The sequence below is a fragment of the Tiliqua scincoides genome, chromosome 1, assembly GCF_035046505.1.
Source record: "Tiliqua scincoides isolate rTilSci1 chromosome 1, rTilSci1.hap2, whole genome shotgun sequence".
NCBI classification, from domain to species: domain Eukaryota; kingdom Metazoa; phylum Chordata; class Lepidosauria; order Squamata; family Scincidae; genus Tiliqua; species Tiliqua scincoides.
In genome coordinates this window covers 249,741,733-249,767,228 of record NC_089821.1, presented here as the reverse complement: position 1 = coordinate 249,767,228, position 25,496 = coordinate 249,741,733, and the positions used below count along the sequence as shown (strand labels likewise).

The window sequence follows — 25,496 nt, the reverse complement described above, 5'->3', positions numbered from 1 at the left end:
AGGGAAAAATGTGGGGCATTAAGGATATGATATCATGGTGAACCAATAATATTTCCTATGCATGACTTCTCTTTTGTCTGTGAGTTGATACTTAAAATGTTGAACTGTGCTGGCCTCTTGTGGCACAATTGTGAATTGCAGTGCTTCACCTGTCAAGGCACCAGAATTCTGAGGAATACACAGTGTATGTTAACAGGTTGCAATACACATTTCCAGTTATTGAACTCCTGCTTATTGAACATGTGCTCTTGCAGGGAACCCTCAAATATTAATGACAGCTACAAGCCTTTCTTTAGTTGGAATTTCTCCCAGCTTCCTACAGCATAATTCCCACAGGTAACACACAGTACAATAAATGCATGTAACCACCTTTCAAACAAACAAAGGGCACAATCTTAACCAACTTTCCAGCACTGACATAGCTGTGCCAATGTGGTGTGTACTGCATCCTGCAGTGGGGAGGCAGTCAAGGGGGCCTCCTCAAGGTAAGGGCATGTTTGTTACCTTACCTTGGGTCTGCATTGCGGCTAAGTCAGTGCTGGGAAATTGGTTAGGATTGCATCCTAAATCTCATGTTACCAAAAAAATGCAAAACACCCCTATGATCAATGGCTAATCTGAATTTGGAAGGAAATCAAAGTGGTAGAAGGATATATTTAAGTAACAAACTATGGACAAAATACAATTGTAGAATATCTTGGAATGTACAACTGTGATTTTTTTATTTAAGTATGTCTTGCTGTGAGTCCAATAACAGGAAATTCCTTGTTTAGTCAGCTTCTGACTTTGTGGGATGCTTTTGTGCTTATAAGAACTATATTATGTATTTTTAAATTGATATCCCACTGTTCTGCAGAAGCAACCAGAATGGCTTACACATCAAAATCCAAACACAATTTAAAAATTGTAAAATAAAATAAAAAATGCAGGCCTGTAAAACACAAACTGGCCTGTAAAACACAAACCACCAGCATAAAACACACTAGGGAATACATACTAAGCCATGGAAGCAATAACAGAGCAGAAAGAAAATTAAAAAGAAATATAAAAACCCCAGATTACAGGAGAGGCAAAAGAAAATGATTGCCCCACATAAAAGTCCATTCTGAAGATAGGCATCTTCACCATCTTCACAGGTGTCTGGAACCACCAGGATGAGCCAGGCAGGCCTCCCTTGGTAGGACTTTCTGAAAAAGTTGTGCTGCAACCAAGGAGGCCCTGCTGCTTATGGACAGTATTTCAGATGATGACAGAATCTGGAGCAGTGTCTCAGATATAAGGAATGAAATTATTTGGAAGGGAACATCCAGAGGATGGCAGTCCTTGAAGTATTCAGGTCCCAAGCCATTTAAGGAAAAGTCAAGTGTAAGTGGTTCACCTTGACAGAGGTTCTTGCAAGGCAAAGACTGCATTCAGCAACAATCCTGGTGGCTTCAGAAAGCAAACCAGACCATATATAATTGAGAGTACAAAAAGAAGACTAGGTCTTCGAATATGTTTACAGTATAGGACTCGTTTACTCCAGCATCAGATGGGTAGTAAACCTGTGTGCCACTTGGCAATGTCCAAGGAGGCCCATGTGATTGAATGCTCCATACAAAAAACCCTTCCTGTACAAAGAAAACTAGCATTTAGGAGAGGAATCATATTAATTTTTAGCATTTCTGTAACATTGACAGAAATGCTTTGCAGAAAGTGCTTTGCAGTGTCAGTGAGATGCTAAACATTAATATTGAAAGGACTGCTAGAAGGACTACTGTAAGATAATACACTGCAGTGTGCTTTGCATATTAGTCCTTCCAACAGTCCCATAAGGTTAGTAAGTGGTATTTTCTGGTATGAGGGGCAGGCAGGTCCGGCAACTTCTAACTTGCACATCCAACCATACTAAAATCACATGTGCTGCTGTTTTATCATGTCTGATGATGTGAGTTGTGGGAAGCTTTAGCCTTGAAGCTTGTAGTGGAGGTCTGGTACGGGCCAGTGCAGGACCAGCATGACTGACTTCCCAAGATGGTTATTCCACTAGGAAAAGTACCTATTTTGCCTGGGACACATTCTAGTACTCTCAACAGAGTATTGCAGCACTCAGGCAGGAATGTAGGAAGTCACCACCTATTTTTGTCCTGAAGGAACATGGTGTATATCTATGCATTGCAATGCACAGCTGTCACTCAGCTATCTGTTGAAAATGATGGATCACTTTCATTGGAAAAATATGTCTCTGTGCAATGAAGGGCAGATGATGGCAGGATGGAAAAGGGAGAGAGAGACAATAAACCCAGGGATTTTTTTTCCTCACTTCAATTACCTTTGGGAGAGACCCAGAGTAATTACACTGGCAGCATCCCTGCCTTTCGGATTTAAACATTGTCATATCTGAGTCCCTGGTAGGTCATCTCAGGATTGGGCAGGATAATGAGGAATTGGCAGACTTTTCACTGCATCTGGATTCAGGTGTTTTGGCTTTGGCATTTCCCAGTAAACAGTCATAAACACAGCACAGTCACTGCCACAGAACCCCCACTTTTTTCCCAGTAGAAACAGTCAGGAGGAAGCAGGCTGGTCTGGTTGAAAAATAAATAAAACAAAACTGGATAATGCATGTTTTGCATGTTGAGTTCTATTTAAATAGTCATAAACACAGCACAGTCACTGCCACAAAACCCCCACTTTTTTCCCAGTAGAACCAGTCAGGAGGAAGCAGGCTGGTCTGGTTGAAAAATAAATAAGGCAGAACTGGATTTGGCCTCTGTAACCTCTCCAGGATGTTCTGAGAAGCTATTCCATGCCACAAATGAAGGGCTACAGCTGTCCTTTATGGCTGTACCAACAATTGCCATCATAGAGTATATAACACCTAGAGGTTTTTGCAATTTTTAAAATCATCTCCACAAAAAACCTGCATGATAGATTGTTCTTGTTCTCATTTTACACCTGGGATCTGAAACTGGAAGAAAACATTTTGCTCAAGATCCCCCTTAGGCTTTACTTGGAAGTTGCTGAACGGTGAGCCCCATTCCTTTTGCTGATTCACTCTGTAGGTAGCTCTACCCCATCCACACACACACCACAGCATTTGTCTGTAGAGGCAACCACTGCCCCCAAGGAGAGTGAGGGGAGCACTGTGGACCACAGTTGGATGGGACATACTGGTGCACTCCCAGACACTGTTCTTTGCTATCTCATGTCTGTATGGGGCTTACAGGTTCTCCTGAGAAGAATCCCATCAGGTCTGATCTTTCAGCCACTCGAAGTAGATGATGAGGTACACATCACTGTATATGGATTTATACAAGAAAGCATGCATCCTAACTTCTGATTGATATCTGAAAATGTATTGAGAATTTACTTTTAACAGTGATAATTGTCCTAAATTGAATGCAATAGGGAATCAAGAGGAAGGAAATACTCCAAACTTCCAAATATCAACTTGCTTTTCTTCACCAAGAACACATGGAAAACAAAACACTAAAATAAAACATACTGCATACAATTTCTCCTTACAAAGTATGAATTAACTGGATCTTTGTGATTCATTTTTGGAGTCATTGAGCAAGGAAGCTTCCCAACTGAGCATAATGCAAATGATGAATTGTCACTGAACAACCAGAAATATTTGGCTTTTGCAAACCATATGTTTAATTGTTAAAATAGCTGCTCAAGCCGTTTTTCTCTGCATGCTTCAGACAAAGGACATTGTCATACACCATGTTTTCTATTTTGTCCTGTTCGCACAGGCAGGGTGCCTTTGGGTGGGAAAGACCCACACAGTCAGCCATACCCCCAGGGTTGGATTATTCACATATCATGCACAGCAAAATAGGATTTCATCACAAGAAAGCTGTGAGAGGCTGGAGGAGGGGTGAGAAAGAGAGAGAGGGAACAAGCATTTTAAACTGATTTACATTTTCTTCCATTGGTATTTGTTTCAAAGATCAGAAACCACTTTTGTTTACAGAAATCATCCATGAAGATAACCAGCAGTGGCCAAATAGCATGAAACACCTGGAAAACCTATATATTTTGCATATTTGATTGCAGATCTGATAAAAAAAAAATTCTACTACTTGGAAATGCAGTTTTTGATGCAAAAACCGAAACTTCAGCTTTATTAAACTTGTGATTTGCATTTCAAATATATCCCATCTAACCAGGATTACTATCAGTTAGTAACTTTGATTTTGCTTTTATTATCCCACCAGGTGAATTTCCGAGGCACCATGCAGAAACTGATCAGAATCCGAAACCCTTGGGGGGAAGTAGAATGGACTGGAAAGTGGAATGATAAGTGAGGTTCAGAACTGTGTATTTGCACTGCATTTGGCATAACGTTTTGCATCATGGATTGTCAGTTTGGTGTTTTTTTATGATGCAGGTGCTTTCATAACTTCCTTGAAGCCACTCTAGCAACCATACTGCACTTGTGTACCGTGGTTGCTAGCCCTTACTGCCTCATGACGAAATTTGGATGCAGTTCATGATGGTGTGATTGGTGGCAGTCTGGTATTCTGTACCACCTCCTTCTGCCTGATCTGCCTGCTCATTTCAGATCTATTTCCTTTACATAACAAGGTTGGAAAAGATCGTGTCAATTTCACTCCCACTGATTCCTCCAGCCCAGGGGTGTCCAAAGTTTTTGGCAGGAGGGCCACATCAGCTCTCTGACACTGTGTCGGGGGCCGGGGGGAAAAAAGAATTAATTTACATTTAAAATTTGAATAAATTTGCATAAGTTTACATAAATGAATATATTAAAGATGAACTTATATGAATGAATGAGGGTCTTGCAATAGCTTAATGCCTATAAAAGGCCTTGCACAAAGCAAGGCTGGCCTTTCCTTTGCTGCCACTGCTGCATCACAGATGTGAAAGAGCAAGCAGTGGAGAGGGCTCTCATCCCACAGCTCACACGAGAGGTCAAACAGTCGCCCTCACACTGAGAGAAGTTGCGTTGGACCAGTGCGGGCTTCAACAAATCTCCGGAGGGCCATAGGCTCATTGAAGACTGGGGGTTCCCTGAGGGCCACATTGAGAGGCCTCGAGGGCCGCAAGTGGCCCCCGGGCCGGGGTTTGAGCACCCCTGCTCCAGCCCATGAGGAGACCAGTGAAACTGACAGGGCTTTTTGTTAATTTCACTAGTGCATTATCAGTGTTTTAAAAATTAAAGGATTACTGTGTGCATCAGTCCTGATGTTCATACATCCCCTTTAGTAAAAGAAAATACATCATTGAACTGACAAGACTTTCCTCTTCTGTTTCACTACAGAGGTAGTGCAGTGAAAGGAATGATTATGTCTGAGATGTTGCAGTCATGGAGAAAGGAGTGTACCTGCTAATAGTGTCAAAGAGGTGATCTCGTATAGGATGAAGAGGTTAAAATGTGAAAAGTTTCCAAAATGTGTGGAAAAAAATTATGAGCAGAAGACTAAACGCACACTTTCAACAGAATGTGAAAAGGTTACCAAAAACCCTGCCACCTTGACTGTTGAAATACAGTTGTAAATCTACTTCCTGAATGACCATCAATAGATTAAAAAGCCTAACTCAAGTTCCTTTAAAACTATGTTTCTGTCCTTCACACATGCCCCATAGCAGAGAGACTAAAAGCTTTTAAAGGTCACCTTTGAAATCTGTCTAATTTTCTAAGGGTGACAAAAATTCTTGTGCTAGCCACCTTGTGGAATAGCCAATTTTAGAGTCCCAATTTTAGAGTCCCTTGTTGGGCAGTCATTACAATGAATCCTGTTAAAGCTTCAAATATATCCCTAAATGGCATTTGCTTTTGTTTGTTGGTTTGTTTGTTACAACCTCATTTGGTGAGTCATTTTTGGGTTCCTTTTCTGAGATCCTTTTTTTAGTCTCTCTTTTTAAAATGTTTGTTTTGATGTCTTTCTTTATCCAGAATTTAGAGCAGTGGGTTGACCACAACAGTCTAGTGCAATGGTTCCCAAACTTTTTAGCACCAGGACCCCCTTTTAAAAATGACACTCTATTGGGACCCACCTACGTTTGCCAGACTTTAAAAAAAAGAAAGAGAATATTTTTATTTATAAGTAGTAATAACCAGAAAAGAGACCTTCAAACATTTATCTCCCTCTATTTACACATGCTTGCAAACTATGGACTGAACTCTTTGCAGGTTAATTAGCTGCTACAGTATCTGTTTTTGAATAGTCTCAGGGCTTGAGGCATTTATTTCTTTGATTTTTCAGTCACCCTTTGGAGATCCACCATAAACAGGTTGCAGTCCACCAGTGGGTCCCAATGCACAGTTTGGGAACCACTAGTTGAGTGAAGTAGGCTAAGGTAAAATGTAGAGGCTCTGTCCTCCCAATGAGTTTAATGGCTGAGTCTGAGCTTGAACCAGGGTTCATCAGGCCAAACCCAGCCCTCTAGCTAATGCACCATACTTTATACCTGTGTTTTAGCTTTTGATCTTTTCCTTGTGAGTAGAATACCCTTCCCCTCAGACACAGGATTCTAATCTGGTTCTCTAATTTTTTTCCCCTTGAAGACCTTCAAGGAAGAACCTGCCACAATCTTCATAGATAGCTTGTTCCACTACTGTACTGATCTGACATTTAGAAACCTTTTCCTAGCATTTGACCTAAATTTCTATCCCTGTAATTTAAAACCATCGCACCTTGCCCTGCTCTTGCAGACGGAGTGAACAAATACTTCCTTTCTTCCCGCTGACATCATGCCCCCCATAATCTGCTGTTTTCGGTGCTGAACATCCTGGCCCCTCTGGATCATTATCATACATTTTGCTCTCAAGTCCTTTTATCAGTCACATAGCTCTTTTGTATCTTTTTCAGTCTGCCAATATCTTTTCTATGGTGCAGTGCCAAAAGCTGATCACAGTTCTTTCATATACAAAATGTTTTCTATGTCTACGTTAGATTTCATGTTTTCCAGGCCACTTGCCCAACTTATCAAGACAATTAACCCCTGCTAATTGGATAAGAGGCACTTTTTCAAGTGGGTGCTCCTTTTTTTAGCAGGGGGAGAGTAACTGGCCCATCTCACCCCAGCAGTGTCTGTTTTAGTGGCTGCCTGCTGGTATTCTTTTGCATCTTTTTAGATTGTGAGCCCTTTTGGTACAGGGAGCCATTTAGTTATTTGATTTTTCTTTGTAAACCCCTTTGTGAACTTCTAGTTAAAAAGCAGTATATAAATACTGTTAATAATAATTATTATTATTATAACTGTACCCTCCACAATGCAGAAAGAGCACACTGGAGTGGATGTAGGGGTTGTCATTATTATTCAGTGTCTCAATTTACTCAGGGCCAAATCCTATCCAACTTTCCAGCCATGGTGTAGCCATGCCAATGGGGTGTGCGCTGAATCCTGTGGTGGGAGGGTAGTTATGGAGGCCTCCACAAGGTAAGGGAACATTTGTTCCCTTGCCTAGGGGCTGCATCGCAGCTACAGTGGTGCTGGAAAGTTGGATAGGATTGAGCCCTCAGTACCTCAACTCACTCGGGTATCCTAAACTGGGGATTTTTAAAGTCACACGGGTTGTCCAAAATTCTACAGGGCTAATCTGTTGCTTTAGGAATTAGCTTTCAGATAACAATGCCTCTCTCTCTCTCTCTTTTAGCTGTCCTAGCTGGAATAATGTTGATCCTAAAGTGAGAGAGAGACTAACCAGGAGACATGAAGATGGAGAGTTCTGGTAGGGATGCTACTGTTTCTGCTTCAACATTAAATTGACATACCTGCATTCATCAACCAAGGAGGCCCTGCTCTTTCTGGACACCACTTCTGATGGTGAAAGAATCTGGAGCAGAGCCTTGAATATATACGTAGAATGAAATATCTGGGAGGGAAAATCCAGAGAATGGCAGTCCTTAAGGTATACAGGTAATTTACCCAACTCATGCTACAGATTGCAAAGGCATACTAGCCTATTCCATTATAAAAGATTTATATCCTGCCTCATTATTGGAGAGGCACAAAATAGCTCACAACATAATTTAAAATACAATAATAATATAGCAGGATAAAAAAAATATTAAAAACAGCATGAGAGAATAAACCACTTGTACTGAACACAAACAGAAAAAATCCTGACAAAAGAAATGTATCTTTAAAGAGCACCAAAAGGAGAATAGGGTGAAGGCATAGCAAACCTTCCAGGGGAGCAAGGAAGGGATCCCTACTGAGAAGGTCCTCCTACACATCTCTTCCAGGCTCACATCAGTCAGTTGTTGAATGTGCAAGAGATCTTGCACATCTCCCAGATCTTAGGGCATGGACAGATTCATGTGAGGGGAGATGTCCTTCAGGTCCCCTGGTCTCAAGCCGTTTAGGATTTTCAACATTCATGACCAGAAGAAAATTGGCAACCAAAGCAACCAGCAGGCATAATGTGATCTTAATATCTTGCCCCTGTCAACAGTCTTGCAGCAATGTTTTGTACCAGCTGTATTGATCTTTGAAGACATCTCATGTAAAGCAAACTGCAATCATCTAGGTGAGGTGATGAAGGCATAGACAACCAAAGCCAGATCTGAGTGAGCCAGGAACAAGTTCAGCTGGCACATCAGCCAAAGCTGGGTAAAGGCCCTCAGGCCACAACCAACACCTGGACACTCAGGTGTAAGGCCAGGTCTAGGAGCACCCCCAACTGTGAACCTGGATATTTAGAATGAGTGCTAGAACTGACAAAACCCATGGACACCAATCCAAGGAGGACAGCTCTGTCTTTTCTGGATTTGATTCCAGCTTATTTTGCCCATATCCAGCCCTACATTTATTCAAGACAGTGGTTCAAGGCACCCATAGCATTGCCATTTATTTAATTCAGGTTGGAGGGAAGAAGCATGTCAGTCAGAGTGTGCCTTTCTTTTTCCATAGGATGGCATACAGTGATTTCCTGAGGCATTATTCCCGCCTTGAAATCTGCAACTTGACACCAGACACATTGACTTCGGACAAGTACAAGAAGTGGAGCCTGACCACAATGGATGGGAACTGGAGAAAAGGATCCACTGCAGGTGGCTGCAGAAATTACCCTGGTATGTTATACTTCAGCCTTCTCTTTCATTCACAGCTAAAGGTTTCTCACTTGTATCTTCCCAACAGTCATACATAATGCCATTTTATACTAGGGCCTATTAAATTCTGTGTTTGGGGCCAACCCAAGTATGTCTACCTAATTAATTCCCTGCTTTGTAGATAGTGCATCACAGCCATTAGAGCTCTTGAAAGCATGATGCATGTTAACCATTTTGTTTACTGAAGGCTATGTTCATTTCATTCAGTTGGCACCTTCAAGCTAAAACAATGGTTCTACATGCATTTTGCAACAAGATTATAGCACTTTTTAGGATTAAGCATTTAAGGTTTGTTTAATAGATGTGCCGTTTACTTTTATAATAAGAAATGATTATACTTACCTTGAGACTGTTGCCCAATTCTGACACTAAGTTTTGATGTAGTAAAGCATTGGTCAGTAACTAGATTTTCTAGGGGTGCATTTTGATGATCATAGTGAGAAGGAGCAAACCAAACCTACAACCATTTTCTCAGTGGCCTTTTTGAGATGTGATGAGCAGAACTGGACACAATACTCCAGAAGTGGCTCACCGTCAATTGATGTAATGACACAATATTGGCCACTTTATTCTCAGTCCCTTTTTCAATTCTCAGTCCCTTTTTCAAAGTCCCCTTCTTTGCACTGGGTCAACACTTTCATTGAGCTATCTGTCCACCAGTACTTCAAGATCTTTCTCCTGATCCATCATAGATAGCTTAGAACCCATCAGCATAATATATACGAAATTATGATTTCTTGCCCAATGTGCATCACTTTACACTTACTGTAAATTTGGCCCAACCTGAAGCCTTCAAAACTGGAAATGCCAAAACCAAACTGGCCAAAAACCAGAAGTGCCTTTCCAGGACCTCTGGAGGCCATTTTGAGACCTGTAAAGGCCGTGTGTGGAACAAGGTCATGATTGGAGTCCCAGTGGGTTGGAAAACTACAGATTTCACTATCTCTGGTTTTCTGGCATTTTGTCTCCCATTCTAAAGCACAACCACAAGATTCTCCTGCTTAGCTATTTGGGCAGTATGGGCAGCTCAAACCATCAGTTCACACCTTGCCGCCCATTTCCCCAGATTGGAAAGATTCTTCTGGAGCTCTTAATTATTCCTTTTAGATTTGTCTGTCTGTCTGTCTGTCTGTCTGTGGACATAGTTAGGTTACGTACCTGTATCTAAAAGCATCCACTGATTTGGGGACTTTGGTAATTGGTTCACAGCTTGTAGCATATAGAATCTGACCTTTACAAAAATGCAGAGGTTCAAAAGGAACTATGAATGTGCAGAAATCATGGAGGCTTGGGGAATCTCCAATTTTATTTAAAGAAAGACATTTAAGTGCCTGTAAAATGGTTACTCAGAAGGATTGCATCTTTACAAGTCAGGATGAGTGCTAAAATCATTGATGTATACAGAAGGCTGTTAACCAAAGATGGTTTCAGTTGTATCCTTTCTTTTACCAGATACCTTTTGGATGAACCCACAGTATTTGATTAAACTTGAGGAAGAAGATGAGGATCTGGATGATCCTGAGAGAGGTTGCACCTTCCTCGTTGGCCTAATTCAGAAGCACCGCCGGAAGCAAAGGAAGATGGGAGAGGATATGCATACTATTGGCTTTGCCATCTATGAGGTAAGTTTCCCCCCTCCCTAGGAACTGAGGCATGGAATAAAGAGGATGAATAACTACTTTGGGAGATGATGCTGAGATAGTGAATGACATATAGAAATAGGTTGCAAAATCTCACTAGTTGGACAAAAGTCTGGTGCTCCTGTTCCATAAAATGCCAGTTCACAAGCATGTGTTATCACTCATTTAGCTGTAGCATCAAGCAGTGACCTGCATGTATGAATCAGCTGTCACAATTCAATCACTGCAGGTAGGACTTTCAGATCTCTTAAGGCAGTTCAAATACTTTCCAGTTGAACTGGATCATGAATTGGCTACAATGCATCAAGCAGAGAACATGTATAGATGACTCAACCCAAAGTCATAAGTGGACCAACCAAGTAGTTGACATAACTTGTTACTGTTATTTCCATTAGGAATGCCATAGATATTGATCATGTTGAGGATTGCGCCGGTTAAATTGAAACTGCAAATGAGAGTTTGACTATTGAAGGTAATTAAAAGTAATTTTTGGTTCTTTTTGCTTTCTTGCAGGTGCCTCCACAGGTGTGTAGTGTGCATTTTCTGTGGAATGAAACATGTATTCCTAGCTCAAGAATATCCTGAGGAAGAAAGCCATCCTATTGATGATTAAATAAGCACTGCTTAAAGCCAATGTCGCCTCAGGTCTGCTGCTGCCACCTCTGCTCAACTGGGAAAAGAAAAGCAGCCCTTTAGCTTGCTCCTCACACGGTTTCTTCACCGTCTAATCCTATGTAGCACTGATGCAGCAGGGCTGTCAGGCCTGTGCTGTACCCAGTGCTGCACCCAGTGCTGCAGTTAAGCAGGCGGGAAGTCTCTGTGGGATAAGAGAACATTTGTAGAGCCTCAGCCTGCTCAATGGAGCTAAATAGTTAAATTGCTGGCACAGAACCAAGTATTCCCAGGATCTAAGCCACTCCCTCCCCACCCCCAAGCAACCCTGCTTTTCCATTCTCTGTGCAATTCCAGGAAATGGTTCAGATAAGTTAACCCTCACCCCTGGACCCATGAGAGAGGGGTAAAGGGGATATTTTGTACCTGGGCCCAGGGTCGGAAAGGAAGCCCTGAAGCCAAAGCAGGGGGTCCATAAACTTCATGGGATCTTACTTGTTTTTGGTTCTCCGTATTACCATATCTAGCTGCTGATGCCGCATGGGTGGGTAGACCTGGGTTCTGCATTGGGAAGCCTGGTAGACCTGGGCTCCAAAGACTTTTCTGGCTGTTGCCACCATCCCTTGCTTTGTTTTGCCCCCTCCCTGCTCCTGTTCTGCCAATGCCCATCACCACCCCTACTCTGTTTTACCACTCCCCTCCCCCTTGGGTGGAGGCTCAAAAGAAACTTTGTACCCCTTGATAAAATTCCTCTCAGAGGCCCTGCTCAGCTCACACACAATGTGAACACGAATTTGGCTACTAGTCTGCGACAAATTTTCTGGAGGCTCCCTTCATGTGTCTAGTAAAGTGAAGTTGAATGATCCTTTTTATATGCCTTATTAGAACCTTTATTCCATGCTGCAGTGCATTTTCCTTCTCATGAAATGCTTCTATACATTGACCTAGTCATTCAGGAGGTTCAGTATTTTATTCTCTCTTTGATTCTACTCTCAACTGAAATAATACTGCTGATGTTGTTGTTTCCTACTATGAAGTCTTCTGGCAAAACAAAAATCCACCTGAACAAAAACTACTTTCTAACAAACCGAGCGAGAGAACGATCAAACACTTTCATCAATCTCCGAGAGGTGCTGAACCGGTTCAAGCTTCCGCCAGGGGAATACATCATTGTGCCATCCACTTTTGAACCCAACAAGAATGGGGATTTCTGCCTCCGAGTCTTCTCTGAAAAGAATGCTGATTCACAGTATGTAGCTGAGTCACCCATCTTTTCTTCTCCCCACAACTTGGATGACTAGATGAATCTGAAATCACAGGGACCCATGTTTCTGCCTGTTGTTGTAGCCTGTCTGTTTGGAATACTTGAGGCCTATGGTGAAGGTGAAAAGGGTACTATTGTAGTCACGAAGGACTGCTGTTGCCAGGCTTGTCAGAGAGAGCAGTGTTGAGATGGGTGTTGTGAGGCTCAGACAGTCAGGCATCGTCCTATTGTGTTATCCTAATTGTATATTTTAATACCTGGAGATTAGAGTGGGATCACTTGTTATGACCATCAAGCTATCATTGCAGCTGAAAAAGGTGCAGAAAAGCAAAATTCACAACTAGATTCTGAGCCCACTATGAAGGAGTGTGACCTGGGGGTGAGCCTGCAGTTTGCCTTCTCTTATCAGACCATGCCTCTAGTATAGCCAGACAACAGAGTCTGTTGTTGTCTGCACCAAGCCCTACACCCCAGCTTCCAATCATGTTCCCCTTCAAGCTGATAGGGATTATCTTTGCTGAAGCAGTGGGCATGCTCTGTAAATGGAGCTCCCCTTACAGCAGCCTTGTATGCAGAAAAGCCTCTGCCCATTGATTGCTGTCTTTTGCTTTTCTAGATCTGGTGCACAGTATTGTGTGTGACTGTACACAACTGACGCCCTCCCAAAGGGTTGTACATTCATCTACGTAATGGGTTGTAAATGAGCCTTCCACAGCAAATACATAACTGCATTAGTTGTATGCCCCAATGTCTTTGGCAGGATCAGGGTGTAACTATTGTTTTTTCTCAATCTTTTTAAAACAAGCAATCTTTTTAAAAAATGTCAGTGTAAGCTTCTCTACATTTGCTTTCTTGTAATGCTGATTCCTGTATTTGTTTTAGAGTTATTGACGATGAAATTGAAGCCGATATTGAAGAGGTATGCTTCCTAATGTGAAAATTATTCTCGCTGCTCCCAGACTGCCATTACCAAACACATCATGTGTGGATCCCCCCATTCCCCAAGGGTTATTGTAGATCTTGGACAGTAGACAGACAGACGACCTTTATTAGGCATAGAACTTGGCAGTTGCCTGAGCAACTTACACAAAAGATTGCATTCAAGCAGGTCATCAGAACAAAAATAAATGTAGATTCAAATAAAATTTCCCTCCATTTTACGTTTAGTTAAAATCTCATATAAAAAGTCCACCATTGGTTTTACCCTTTTCTCATTTGTAAGTAATATCTGTAATTTCAATTCATTGTGACAGTCAAAGTAATTGACAAAAAGCAGGTCCAGATACATAGATCTAGACTCGTTGTAAAGTGGACAGTGGAGCACTATGTGGATTAGAGACTCCCTGGATCCCAACTGACAGGAACATGTCAATTGCTGTTGCGCAGTTTTATTGAATTTCAGATCCAGTTCCCGGAAAGGGAACACATTACATCTGGCGAGCGTAAAAGCACGACAAGGTAAAGGATTATCTAAAATATATAAAAATCTAGAACACTGGCCAGAAGAGGGAAAAATCTGAAAATGCAAAGGTGAGTGGGTTTTGTTTGCCTCAGCAAGGAGTCCCTGATATTCAAGATCTTTCAATCTAGAGATTATGATCTTTCTGGCCCACATCAAAGAGTCATTACCCACCAGGTCCTCCGGTACACCAATCGATCATAGCTTACTAAAAAGGCAAATATAGCCAGAGTAAGTCCAAGAATCAGAAAGCAAATCCTGAATCAGTGAGTTGTTCCAAAGTGCGGTGTAAGGGACATAATGGGTAAGCCAAAAATCTGATAAAGAAAAATTGAAAGTACTCTTTCCATTTCCTTATTGAAAACAGCAATCCAAATTGGTATCCCATAGAATAATTGGGCCACGACTTTGGCTTTAAAGATAAGCAGGGCTGCAGGAATGTAGGAATTTCCCTTTGCGTAGAAAACTTGGACAGTGTTACATATCCCTATAAACTGTTTCTTCTTTTGAAGGATTCAAAATCAGTGGAGTTGTGGGCTCTGTTTCTAAGGAAGGTGGAAATAAATGTTCAAGGAATTAACACACTGGGCCCACTAACCCTCTAAGCATGTCCATAAATCTTATCCCAGTTAAGGCTTCACTCTTGTACTTTTATTTCCTGATCCTATGATTGAGGTTTTATTTTTTATTACATTTCTGTTCTATCGACCTTCCATGATGTAACTCACGGAGGCATATTAGGTTTCCACGCAATCATCCATACAAGCATTGACCAGACCTAGATCTTCTTAGCTTTAGCAATGTATCATTTGTTTTCTTTAAAAAATGTGAAATACTGAAACACTCCCTTGCTGTACACACATTTCCCTCACTAGAATGGATAGAAAGGCTTCTCCATACTTTATAGCAAATTTTTAAAACAGGTTTTCCCCCCTTGAACTGTTTGTAATCTTGACACTGCAGCATATGAGAAGCAGCTTAAGATTCACTGGAGGGCTTATACATTATTCAGTCTGAACATAATTCACCAGTCACTGAAAATTAAAATTTAAGTCTCAAAAGCAAAAGAAAAAAAATCCGTTTGCTTAAATTTATGACAATTTCTGGGGTAGAGATTGATTTTCCTCCCTTTGTCGTTAATTCATAGAAAGAAGTCACTGAAGATGAAATTGAACCAAGTTTTAAGAAACTATTTGGGCAATTAGCCGGAGAGGTGAGTGGTTTAGTTACTTTCATTTTCTCTATCAAGGTGAGGTACATAGCTATCCAAAAATTGCACCATCTTTGGTTGAATGTCTGGACTCCAAAATACAAATGCAGATCTCTGCATGGTGAAATATACTAATTACCCTATAGTATTGTATTCAAAGCAAACTGTTCTTTCTGTGCTATATTTGTCTTCAATTTTCACAGGATGCTGAGATCTCAGCCTTTGAACTTTGCAATATTTTGAGAAAAATTTTGGCAAAACGTAAGTACTCCTCCCCCCCCTTTTTTTGGAGTTCTGCTTCACTAGCAAAAGAAGAAAGACTTAGCTCTAATTGGCTGTGAACAACCACAGTTTTGCAGGAAACAAAAAGTGTATCCACAGACTTTGCGGATGGATTCTCAACCCACAGGTACAAATTGTACTTCTGTACTGTAGAGCAGAAGATCCACAGATTTGAGTCCCATTTTCCCCCCAGGCCATCTACATCTACATCTCTTAGTTGTACGTGTGAGCCAGCAGGGAGTAGTGAGAGCCATTGAGAATCCAGGTTCAAAAAGTATTTGCACAGTTTGTGGAAGTGCCTACATAAAAGTACTAAAGTGGCATTTCAGTCCTGCAAGTGTAGGACTTGGCTCAGTTGCTTGAGAACCCAGAGTTGTCAGCGCCTGCTCTATGTAGTGCTCCCCCCACCTCTGGTGTTCTGTTTGTCACACTAGATTATTCTACTTAATCTGTTGAAGCTGATGTGTCATGCCTTTGAGCTGGGGCTTGTCTCTTGGAGGTCTGTAACTCTGACTTAAAAAAAAAAAGATTATTTACTGGCCATAAAATTGCTTAGGCACTGTGCTGGATGCTATTCCCATTAGATAGCAGGCATCTAATCCAAAAAGAGAAAATAATCTTCTGATTTTTACAGATATCAGTGTGCCAGACAAAGCTGATTCTTTTTTCTCTTGAGATGCTGCAGTATGGTATTGTTTGCCTATTTTTTATATATGTGTTAACAGAGCTCAGTCTTCACAAAGCTGATGTTCTAGAAACACTCAAATGTATTTTGGTATCAAGATAGCCAAAATACCAAAATACATTTTGGTAAATCTATGAGACCCTTGATTTATCTCTAGCCTTGCAGTAAATGTATTCAGTACTTCTCACAGTTGATAAAACCTCTGATCTTTTGTCTAACTGTTATGGAAATTTTGCTCCACTCTGTTTCCTTAGGAAGCTTGAATCACCTTTTTATATGGCCATTTGCAGCAATTCAAATCCAGCCAGGTGGAGAACATGGATCTCTCTTGTCCTGACCTTTTATCTTTTCACCAGCATGCCTGCCTTGCCAATTTGGGCATATGCTGATTCTGTAAGTGAAAGAAAAAGAGAGAGCATAAAACAGAGTGGCTACTGAAAAGAAGAAAGTGGATCTCTGGTGGCAGTTCCAGCCCATGAGCTATAATATCCACACTGGTTTTAACACCCATCCCTTCAAAGGTAGCTAGTCCTGCATTTAACCAGTTCCCTAATTTAGAACAGATGGAAGCAAATGTAAGTCTGATAAGTAAGGTTGCCAGCTGGCCAGGTAAAAGCAGGCACTTTAAATCTTCCATTAATTTTAGTGAAGAATGTGCAGGGGAAGAATGGCAGCTCCCATTGTTCAAGACTGTGCTCAATATTATTACTTTCTTTTTCCACTGTTTCTCTTCCACCTATCAGAATGAGAGAGGGGAGGGATGTTTCCTGTATGTAATAAATCTGCTGTTTTCCTTTGCAGGCCAAGACATCAAATCAGATGGCTTCAGCATTGAAACATGTAAAATCATGGTGGACTTATTAGATGTATCCTTACATATATTGTTAGACTAAATGTTTTCTGCTTATTGGATAATTATAACTTTTCATATCAAGAAGGGGATAGTGGTGTTATGACAGAAATAATAGGGTACTGGTGGAAATGGGGTAAAGTTTAACAAGATGAGTGTGAGGAGTCTTTGAAAAACATGTTAAAAGCATGGCATACTTTGTGGATGCTTGCTATGCAGAAATATTCTTGAGAGTCTGGTGCACTATAGTGGCTGTAGAGAGCCTCTGCTTTGGATAGTAAAGGATCTTAGCACTAGCCTAGCACTACCACTGAAAGGAATCTCGGAACAGATCTCTGGTGGAGGCAATACAAAGTCACTGTCAGAATTTGTTCACCAGCCAGTAGCAGTCTAGATAGACCAATGGTCTGAATGTGCTTTGTGTTCATTGACATGTGGATCTACACACCCTTCTTTTATAAGCAGCAGGGACATATGCCTGTATATATAAAAAGCCACAAACTGGGCTGCAGAGCTCTTCGTGGATTTGCTGTTCTTTAGCTTTATGTCTCAGCTGTTGTTTCTACCCTCTCTGCCAGCCATTTCCAGCCACCTGAAGCTTTTTCTGCTCTATGGTGACTCTACATTTTCTCACTTTAGGGCCTGTTATATTGGGAGCTTCTTTTGAACATGAGAATCTTCCATTCTTGCCTGTTACCAAGCCTAGTGTGTTACCCACATCCTCCAGAATTAGTTTTTTCCTCTCCTTTCCCCACAATCTGCGGGAGCACAGACCTATTTTTTTCTAGTGTACCCCTGTTAAAGACCATGTACAGTGAAGGCACTGTGTGAATGTTAAAGGGGCATAACAACCTTCTTACAAGGTACACCTTATCCTTCCTCCTGCTCTTCCCCTCCTCCATCCTCACAACAATGCTTTGAGGTAGGTGAGGTTGAGGATGTGAGACTGAGCCATGATCACCAAGTGAGGTTCATAGCTGAATGGAGATCTAGTTTAAAGGTCTAACTGCTACATTCACCCTCAATGAGATACACTATTATTGCTATCTGGCCCAAATGACATGATGCAGGTACAGAAATCAGGCAGCTACTCCCCCAAAAAGAAGTGCACACATGCATCATCCCATATCCATTATAAAATGCAAGTAGTGTGAGCAGCCTTCTGTTTCAGAGGCAGATTTGTAACAAATTCGCTTTTGACTAAAATCAAGCAAGCCTATTGCTCCAAGCAGGGTCTCTGAGAGGAATTTTATCAAGAAGTACAAAGTTTCTTTTGGGCCCTGTCCCAAAGAGACCAGGCTGAAACCGAGTGGGGGTGGCAGTGGGGTGGGCAGAATAGGGGCAAAACAGGGGAAAAGTGGCAAAAACCAGAATAGTCTTTGGAGCCAAGGTCTACCAATCTTCCAATGCATAGCTCAGGTCTACCTGCCTGCCCGGCATTCTCAGCTTCCCCCATGGGTAAGTCTGGGTGAGAACAGAAAAGGGAAGATCCCAGGAAATTTATGGGTCTCCTTTCTGACCCTGGGCCCAGGTTCAAATTACCTGCTCCCCCCCCCCCCTCCTAGGCCCTGGCTCCAAAGTGAGCAGAGCATTCTTCACAATGTCAAACTGGTCAGTGTTAGTGAAGGGTGGGGAAGCTGAAGTTTGGTAACATCAACAAAGCCACTACTTGCTGCTATTAGCTATGCAAAATGTAAAAGAGAGCACTTTCCAGGTCAGGAGCGGAGGAACCCGGTTTAAACATTAGACTGGTATAGTCCACAGTACACTGATTTTCAACAATGGACAACATTCTAGGGGTAGCAGTGGCATGACATGTGCCAGCACAGCCAATTACCTTCCTACTCAAGGCTCCTGAGCTCCTGAAAAGTTACTGCTGAGGGTTGGGGGATCTTTAGCAACAACTTGGGATGCTTCTTAGGGGTGGTGGAAAAAGGATGCCCGGATGCAAGGGGAACTATGAACAAAGACATGATTAACATTTTGACAGTCTTTGTCCAAGTATACTGAATTTGAGGGAAAAGATGAACATTTGCTACTTAAAATGGCCATTTCCTTAATGCAAACAGACTGATGGAAGCGGTAAACTGGGACTGAAGGAGTTTCATGTACTTTGGACAAAGATTCAAAAATACCAGGTGAGAGGACCTATTGGAATAAGTTTTGGTTTTTTAATTTTTAAAACCTATTGTGGCATGACAGGTGTGACTTTTGCCTACTTCAACAAATCTGAAGTTTTTAGGAATGGGCAGGGGACACATGCACACAAGGGAAACTGTTAAAAGAGCAAGATACTGTGATGGCAAATGCCAGATGCTCCAGAACAGCAGTTCCCAAACTGTGGGTCCAGACCTATTGTTGGTGGGTCACCAAAAAAAAAAACAAAAAACAGATTATTAGACTGTGCATCAAGGGTTAAACAACCTGCTACTTGGGGGAAGCACTGCTACCCAGTCACCATTAAAGCCACAAATGCTTGAGTAGATGATAAAGTGAAACTTTTTTAAAGTGGGTCCTGATGCTAAAATGTTAAGGAACCATTGCTTTGGAACAGGGGTGGCCAACCTTTCAACTTTAGGGCTCCTGGACCTTTAACAATTGTGTATAGGAGAGAATTTCAGCAGGTGCAGATTGTCATCTGAGAATTCCCTCATCTACACAACTGTTAAAGGTCAAGGAACTCTAAAGTTGAAAGATTAGCCACCTCTGTTCTACAATTTCCTGCTGTTGCAGGGGACTAGATGATCCTGTGGGTCCCTTAACAACTTTGATTCTATGAAGTATTCTGTACACAATTCAATGTAAATAGAAGCATGTTAAAATGTGTGAAGACCACAAATGGTAGTGGGAGTTAGGTAGACCCAACTGTGTCTTGATCCCCATCAGCCATTAAATGAGAGATCTTGCCAATTTCAAATGTAGACTTTTTTCCTGGTTTTCTATTCAGTTCTGGCTATGAATTAAAATAAGGACAAAATAATAGGAGCCACTTTGGATGACAGAGCCAGGGTGGTGGGTATGCTGCAAATCCATGCAATAAATATACAGAAACAAGCGATGAAGGCAGTGTTGAACTGAAAAATCTCAGCTTTTAAAATTAAACCCACATCTAGGCCTCATTCTTCTAATCAACTGGACTATGTGGGTAAAATGCCGGAAAGGTAGCAGGGTCAGTGGGAAGAAGGTGCCATTTCAGTATCCCATGTGCCTTCCTGCACATTCCACAACTAAGAGAAGCAGGGTTGATTATGCAAAATATTGCAACCTCTTTACAGAGGGGTACACAGGTCACAGAACTTCATGTTGCTTGTGTACATAATCTGCATTACCTCAGCACAGACATTGTAGCTCAGGAACACAAAGCCATGCCTGTAGAAATGCTAGCCATGGAACTATGATTGCCTTCTTGTTGAACAGGTCGATGCAGACTCATTTTGCCTACATGGAAGATGAAGAAGGCAACTGTTGTAAATAGCACAACAGCCAGAGGCATTTTACAGCTTGCCAGTTTACTAACAAGGAAGGCACACCAGTGTTAGCTGTATTAGCCATATTCTCTGACTACCATTCAGAAGGAAGCTCTTTGCTTCACAGATCTATGCTTCTTTTCACCTACCTCCCATATACCATTTGTATTTTCTGATGTCTTGATGTCAGATTTTCAAATAATTACAAGGAAAACTGCAAAAAAAAAAATCACATAAAGTCTTAGGAACAGCCAATATTTTTAAGGCTTGTTCTATTCCTCTCAATAAAAGCACAAAGATTGCTTTGTACACACATTTCTCTGCCCTGAACTGCTGACAAGCTTATAAACAGTGGCTTTTGGGTTCTGCAGAAAATTTACCGGGACATGGATGTGGATCGCTCTGGGACCATGAACTCCTATGAGATGCGGAAAGCCTTAGAAGCAGCAGGTACCTCCTGTGGAATCATAATTTAAGTCATCAAGAGCAGGTGGGTGGGGCATTGTACCCAGCAATAAGCAGCCAATGTGAGATTCGCCCCAGGCTAGGAGGGCAGTTGCTCACTTCTTTGAAAACTTCTTCCTAGAAGATATGTCAGTTATTGAAAGCAGGAAGTAAGGAATAGTTTGAGCCAATGGTCTCAGAAGATGTTTCCAACCCTGATTAAATTTTGTTTTCAGACACAGGTCAGTCAAATGTAGTTATGCAGTCTCTCATAACTTTTCACACACAAGTCCTTGCCTTAAGGAACTTGGCAACAAAGGGCATGATCCATCAATTCCTGTTCAAAGTAGATCATAATAGAGCTTGCCGAAGTCCTGGCACACATTCAGAGCCGAGTGTTCAGGACAAGGAGAATTTGGAGACATGTCCCCCACCCTCTGCTCATTTTTGGGTAGCCTTTTAGCAACTGACTGACACTTTTGTGCTTTTTTTGCTCAAATTATTGAGCAAATTTGCTCAAATTTCAAAGTATTGAAATTGTACATGTTAGGGTTCATTGATTCTGATTGTAGGAATGTTTCTTTTAGGAACTGTTGGTTTCCAGTTAGTTTTGACAGTCCCTTGTGTATTTTTACTTGCCATTGTCATAAGATGCCCCCAAATTGAGACGAACGGCTACCAGTCAAGCTGCCAAAGGAGAAGGATGTAGTAAGAAGGGATAACTGGCCATCTTAAATGTCCTCTCAGATGGCTCAGCCAGCAGCAGGAGTATCTGAGGTGGCTGTTCATTGGAAGAACAGCAAAATGAACAAACTGATGGCCTCCATGAACTTGTCTCATGCTTGTGAAAGTGTATTATACCTCATAAGAACATAAGAACAGCCCCACTGGATCAGGCCATAGGCCCATCTAGTCCAGCTTCCTGTATCTCACAGCGGCCCACCAAATGCCCCAGGGAGCACACCAGATAACAAGAGACCTCGTCCTGGTGCTCTCCCCTACATCTGGCATTCTGACTTAACCCATTCCTAAAATCAGGAGGTTGCGCATACACATCATGGCTTGTACCCCATAATGGATTTTTCCTCCAGAAACTTGTCCAATCCCCTTTTAAAGGCGTCTAGGCTAGACACCAGCACCACATCCTGTGGCAAGGAGTTCCACAGACCAACCACGCGCTGAGTAAAGAAATATTTTCTTTTGTCTGTCCTAACCCGCCCAACACTCAATTTTAGTGGATGTCCCCTGGTTCTGGTATTATGTGAGAGTGTAAAGAGCATCTCCCTATCCACTCTGTCCATCCCCTGCATAATTTTGTATGTCTCAATCATGTCCCCCCTCAAGCGTCTCTTTTCTAGGCTGAAGAGGCCCAAACGCCGTAGCCTTTCCTCACAAGGAAGGTGCCCCAGCCCCGTAATCATCTTAGTCGCTCTCTTTTGCACCTTTTCCATTTCCACTATGTCTTTTTTGAGATGCGGCGACCAGAACTGGACACAATACTCCAGGTGTGGCCTTACCATTGATTTGTACAACGGCATTATAATACTAACCGTTTTGTTCTCAATACCCTTCCTAATGATCCCAAGCATAGAATTGGCCTTCTTCACTGCTGCCGCACATTGGGTCGACACTTTCATCGACCTGTCCACCACCACCCCAAGATCTCTCTCCTGATCTGTCACAGACAGCTCAGAACCCATCAGCCTATATCTAAAGTTTTGATTTTTTGCCCCAATGTGCATGACTTTACACTTACTGACATTGAAGCGCATCTGCCATTTTGCTGCCCATTCTGCCAGTCTGGAGAGATCCTTCTGGAGCTCCTCACAATCACTTCTGGTCTTTACCACTCGGAAAAGTTTGGTGTCGTCTGCAAACTTAGCCACTTCACTGCTCAACCCTGTCTCCAGGTCATTTATGAAGAGGTTGAAAAGCACCGGTCCCAGGACAGATCCTTGGGGCACACCGCTTTTCACCTCTCTCCATTGTGAAAATTGCCCATTGACACCCACTCTCTGCTTCCTGGCCTCCAACCAGTTCTCAATCCATGAGAGGAACTGTCCTCTAATTCCCTGACTGTGGAGTTTTTGCAGTAGCCTTTGGTGAGGGACTGTGTCAAACGCCTTCTGAAAGTCCAGATATATAATGTCCACAGGTTCTCCCGCATCCACATGCCTGTTGACCTTTTCAAAGAATTCTATAAGGTTCGTGAGGCAAGACTTACCCTTACAGAAGCTATGCTGACTCTCCCTCAGCAAGGCCTGTTCGTCTATGTGTTTTGAGATCCTATCTTTGATGAGGCATTCCACCATCTTACCCGGTATAGATGTTAGGCTGACTGGCCTATAGTTTCCCGGGTCCCCCCTCTTTCCCTTTTTAAAAATAGGCGTGACATTTGCTATCCTCCAATCTTCTGGTACCGTGGCCGTTTTGAGGGACAAGTTGCATACCTTAGTCAAGAGATCTGCAACTTCATTCTTCAATTCCTTAATAACCCTTGGGTGGATGCCATCAGGGCCCGGTGACTTACTGATCTTTAATTTATCAATGAGGTCTGAAACATCTTCTCTTTTAACCTCTATCTGACTTAACTCCTCAGTTAGGAGGGGCTGTTCGGGCAGCGGTATCTGCCCGAGGTCTTCTGCCGTGAAGACAGATGCAAAGAACTCATTTAATTTCTCTGCCATCTCTAAGTCTCCTTTTATCTCCCCTTTCCCTCCCTCACCATCCAGAGGGCCAACCGCTTCTCTGGCGGGTTTCCTGCTTCTAACATATTTGAAGAAGCTTTTATTATTCCCCTTAATGTTGCTGGCCATGCGTTCCTCATAGTCTCGCTTGGCCTCCCCTATCACCTTCTTACATTTCTTTTGCCACAGTTTATGTTCCTTTTTATTCTCTTCATTAGGGCAAGACTTCCATTTACGTAAGGAAGCTTCCTTGCCCTTCACAGCCTCTCTAACTTGGCTGGTTAGCCATGCGGGCACTCTCCTGGATTTAGTGGAACCCTTCTTTCTTTGTGGTATACACCTCTGCTGGGCCTCTATTACTGTTGTTTTAAGCAGCCTCCATGCACTCTGGAGAGACTGGACTCTTTTTACCCTCCCTTTCAACCTCCTTCTAACCAGCCTCCTCATTTGAGGGAAGTCCGCCCGTCGGAAGTCAAGGGTTTTTGTTAGAGATTTGCCTGGTATTCTTCCCCCAACGTGCACGTCAAAACGGATCGCAGCATGATCACTGTTCCCCAATGGCTCAGTAACGTTTACATCTCTAACCAGGTCCTGCGTACCGCACAAAATTAAATCAGCAGCACTAGTACCTCAGCAGCACTAGCGTGCTCTTTCACACACCAAGAACTGAAGGTGTGGCTCACATGTGGCTTGAGATATATAAAAGGTGTGCTTGGAACCCCCCAGCCTTTTCTTCTTAAAATGAGTCAACACAGAAAGTGAGGCCTCAAGTCTGACTATCCTAATCATACATTGTGGTACTATGTACAAACATACATCTAAGCCAAGAACCCCAATCAACCCAGCTTGTGTGTTTGTTCCAAGTTTTCCTATTCATGCTATGCCAAAATGCATCAAAAACATAAACCTCTTTCAGGAATGTGAGGTTTCATTTTTCATGATCCCATGTTCAGCCACAATCCAAGAATACCACCACATAACACCAGAACCAGGGGACATTCACTAAAATTGAGTGTTGGGAGAGTTAGGACAGACAAAAGAAAGTATTTCTTTACTCAGGATGTGGTGACGGCATCTGGCCTAGATGCCTTTACAAGGGGATTGGTCAAGTTTCTAGAGGAAAAATCCATTATGGGTTACAAGCCATGATGTGTATGTGCAACCTCCTGATTTTAGAAATGGGCTATGTCAGATGCAAGGGAGGGCACCAGGATGCAGGTCTCTTGTTATCTGGTGTGCTCCCTGGGGCATTTGGTGGGCTGTTGTGAGATACAGGAAGCTGGACTAGATGGGCCTATGGCCTGATCCAGTGGGGTTGTTCTTATGTTCTTATGAATACAACCGTGTCAGCCAATATTCCATTTGCTTTTGTGTTTTAGGTTTCAAACTGGATTGCCAGTTGCACCAAGTTATTGTGGCCAGATTTGCTGATGAGGAGCTGATAATTGATTTTGACAACTTCGTTAGGTGCTTGATTCGACTAGAAACCTTGTTCAGTAAGTGTCTACACATTAAATTCCTTCAGTCTAGTGCAGTTGTCCAATACCTAGTCATTTAAAATGAACTAACCAACCCCCCCTTTACACAAACTAGTCCAAGGCCCAACTGTATAGAATGTATAGAGCAGGGATGTCCAACTTGTTTCATACAGAGAGCCGAAGTTAGCATTCATAGTACCTGCTGAGGGCCGGAAGTGACATCATTAAGCAGATGATGGCCAGAAATGAGCACTTTGTTCTCACCTTGAAACTCATTGGCTGCAAATGACAAAAGAGAAAATGTTCTGATCTTGTTCATAGTTTGAAGATATGAAGGAGCCCAATCATCA

General features: G+C 42.2%; 1 protein-coding gene across 1 annotated transcript in view; it reads left to right on the top strand.

Annotated features, from left to right (window-relative positions):
* CAPN2 (calpain 2) overlaps window positions 1-25,496 on the top strand; it is a 56,262-nt gene that overhangs the window by 24,309 nt on the left and 6,457 nt on the right. Inside the window, exons 7-19 of the mRNA XM_066618710.1 lie at window positions 4,206-4,291; window positions 7,610-7,684; window positions 8,869-9,029; window positions 10,521-10,690; window positions 11,222-11,233; window positions 12,358-12,569; window positions 13,467-13,503; window positions 15,191-15,256; window positions 15,457-15,514; window positions 17,022-17,086; window positions 19,140-19,208; window positions 20,909-20,987; window positions 25,048-25,164. Coding sequence (XP_066474807.1) covers window positions 4,206-4,291; window positions 7,610-7,684; window positions 8,869-9,029; window positions 10,521-10,690; window positions 11,222-11,233; window positions 12,358-12,569; window positions 13,467-13,503; window positions 15,191-15,256; window positions 15,457-15,514; window positions 17,022-17,086; window positions 19,140-19,208; window positions 20,909-20,987; window positions 25,048-25,164 — 1,207 coding nt within the window. The remainder of the gene's footprint in view (window positions 1-4,205; window positions 4,292-7,609; window positions 7,685-8,868; window positions 9,030-10,520; window positions 10,691-11,221; window positions 11,234-12,357; window positions 12,570-13,466; window positions 13,504-15,190; window positions 15,257-15,456; window positions 15,515-17,021; window positions 17,087-19,139; window positions 19,209-20,908; window positions 20,988-25,047; window positions 25,165-25,496) is intronic.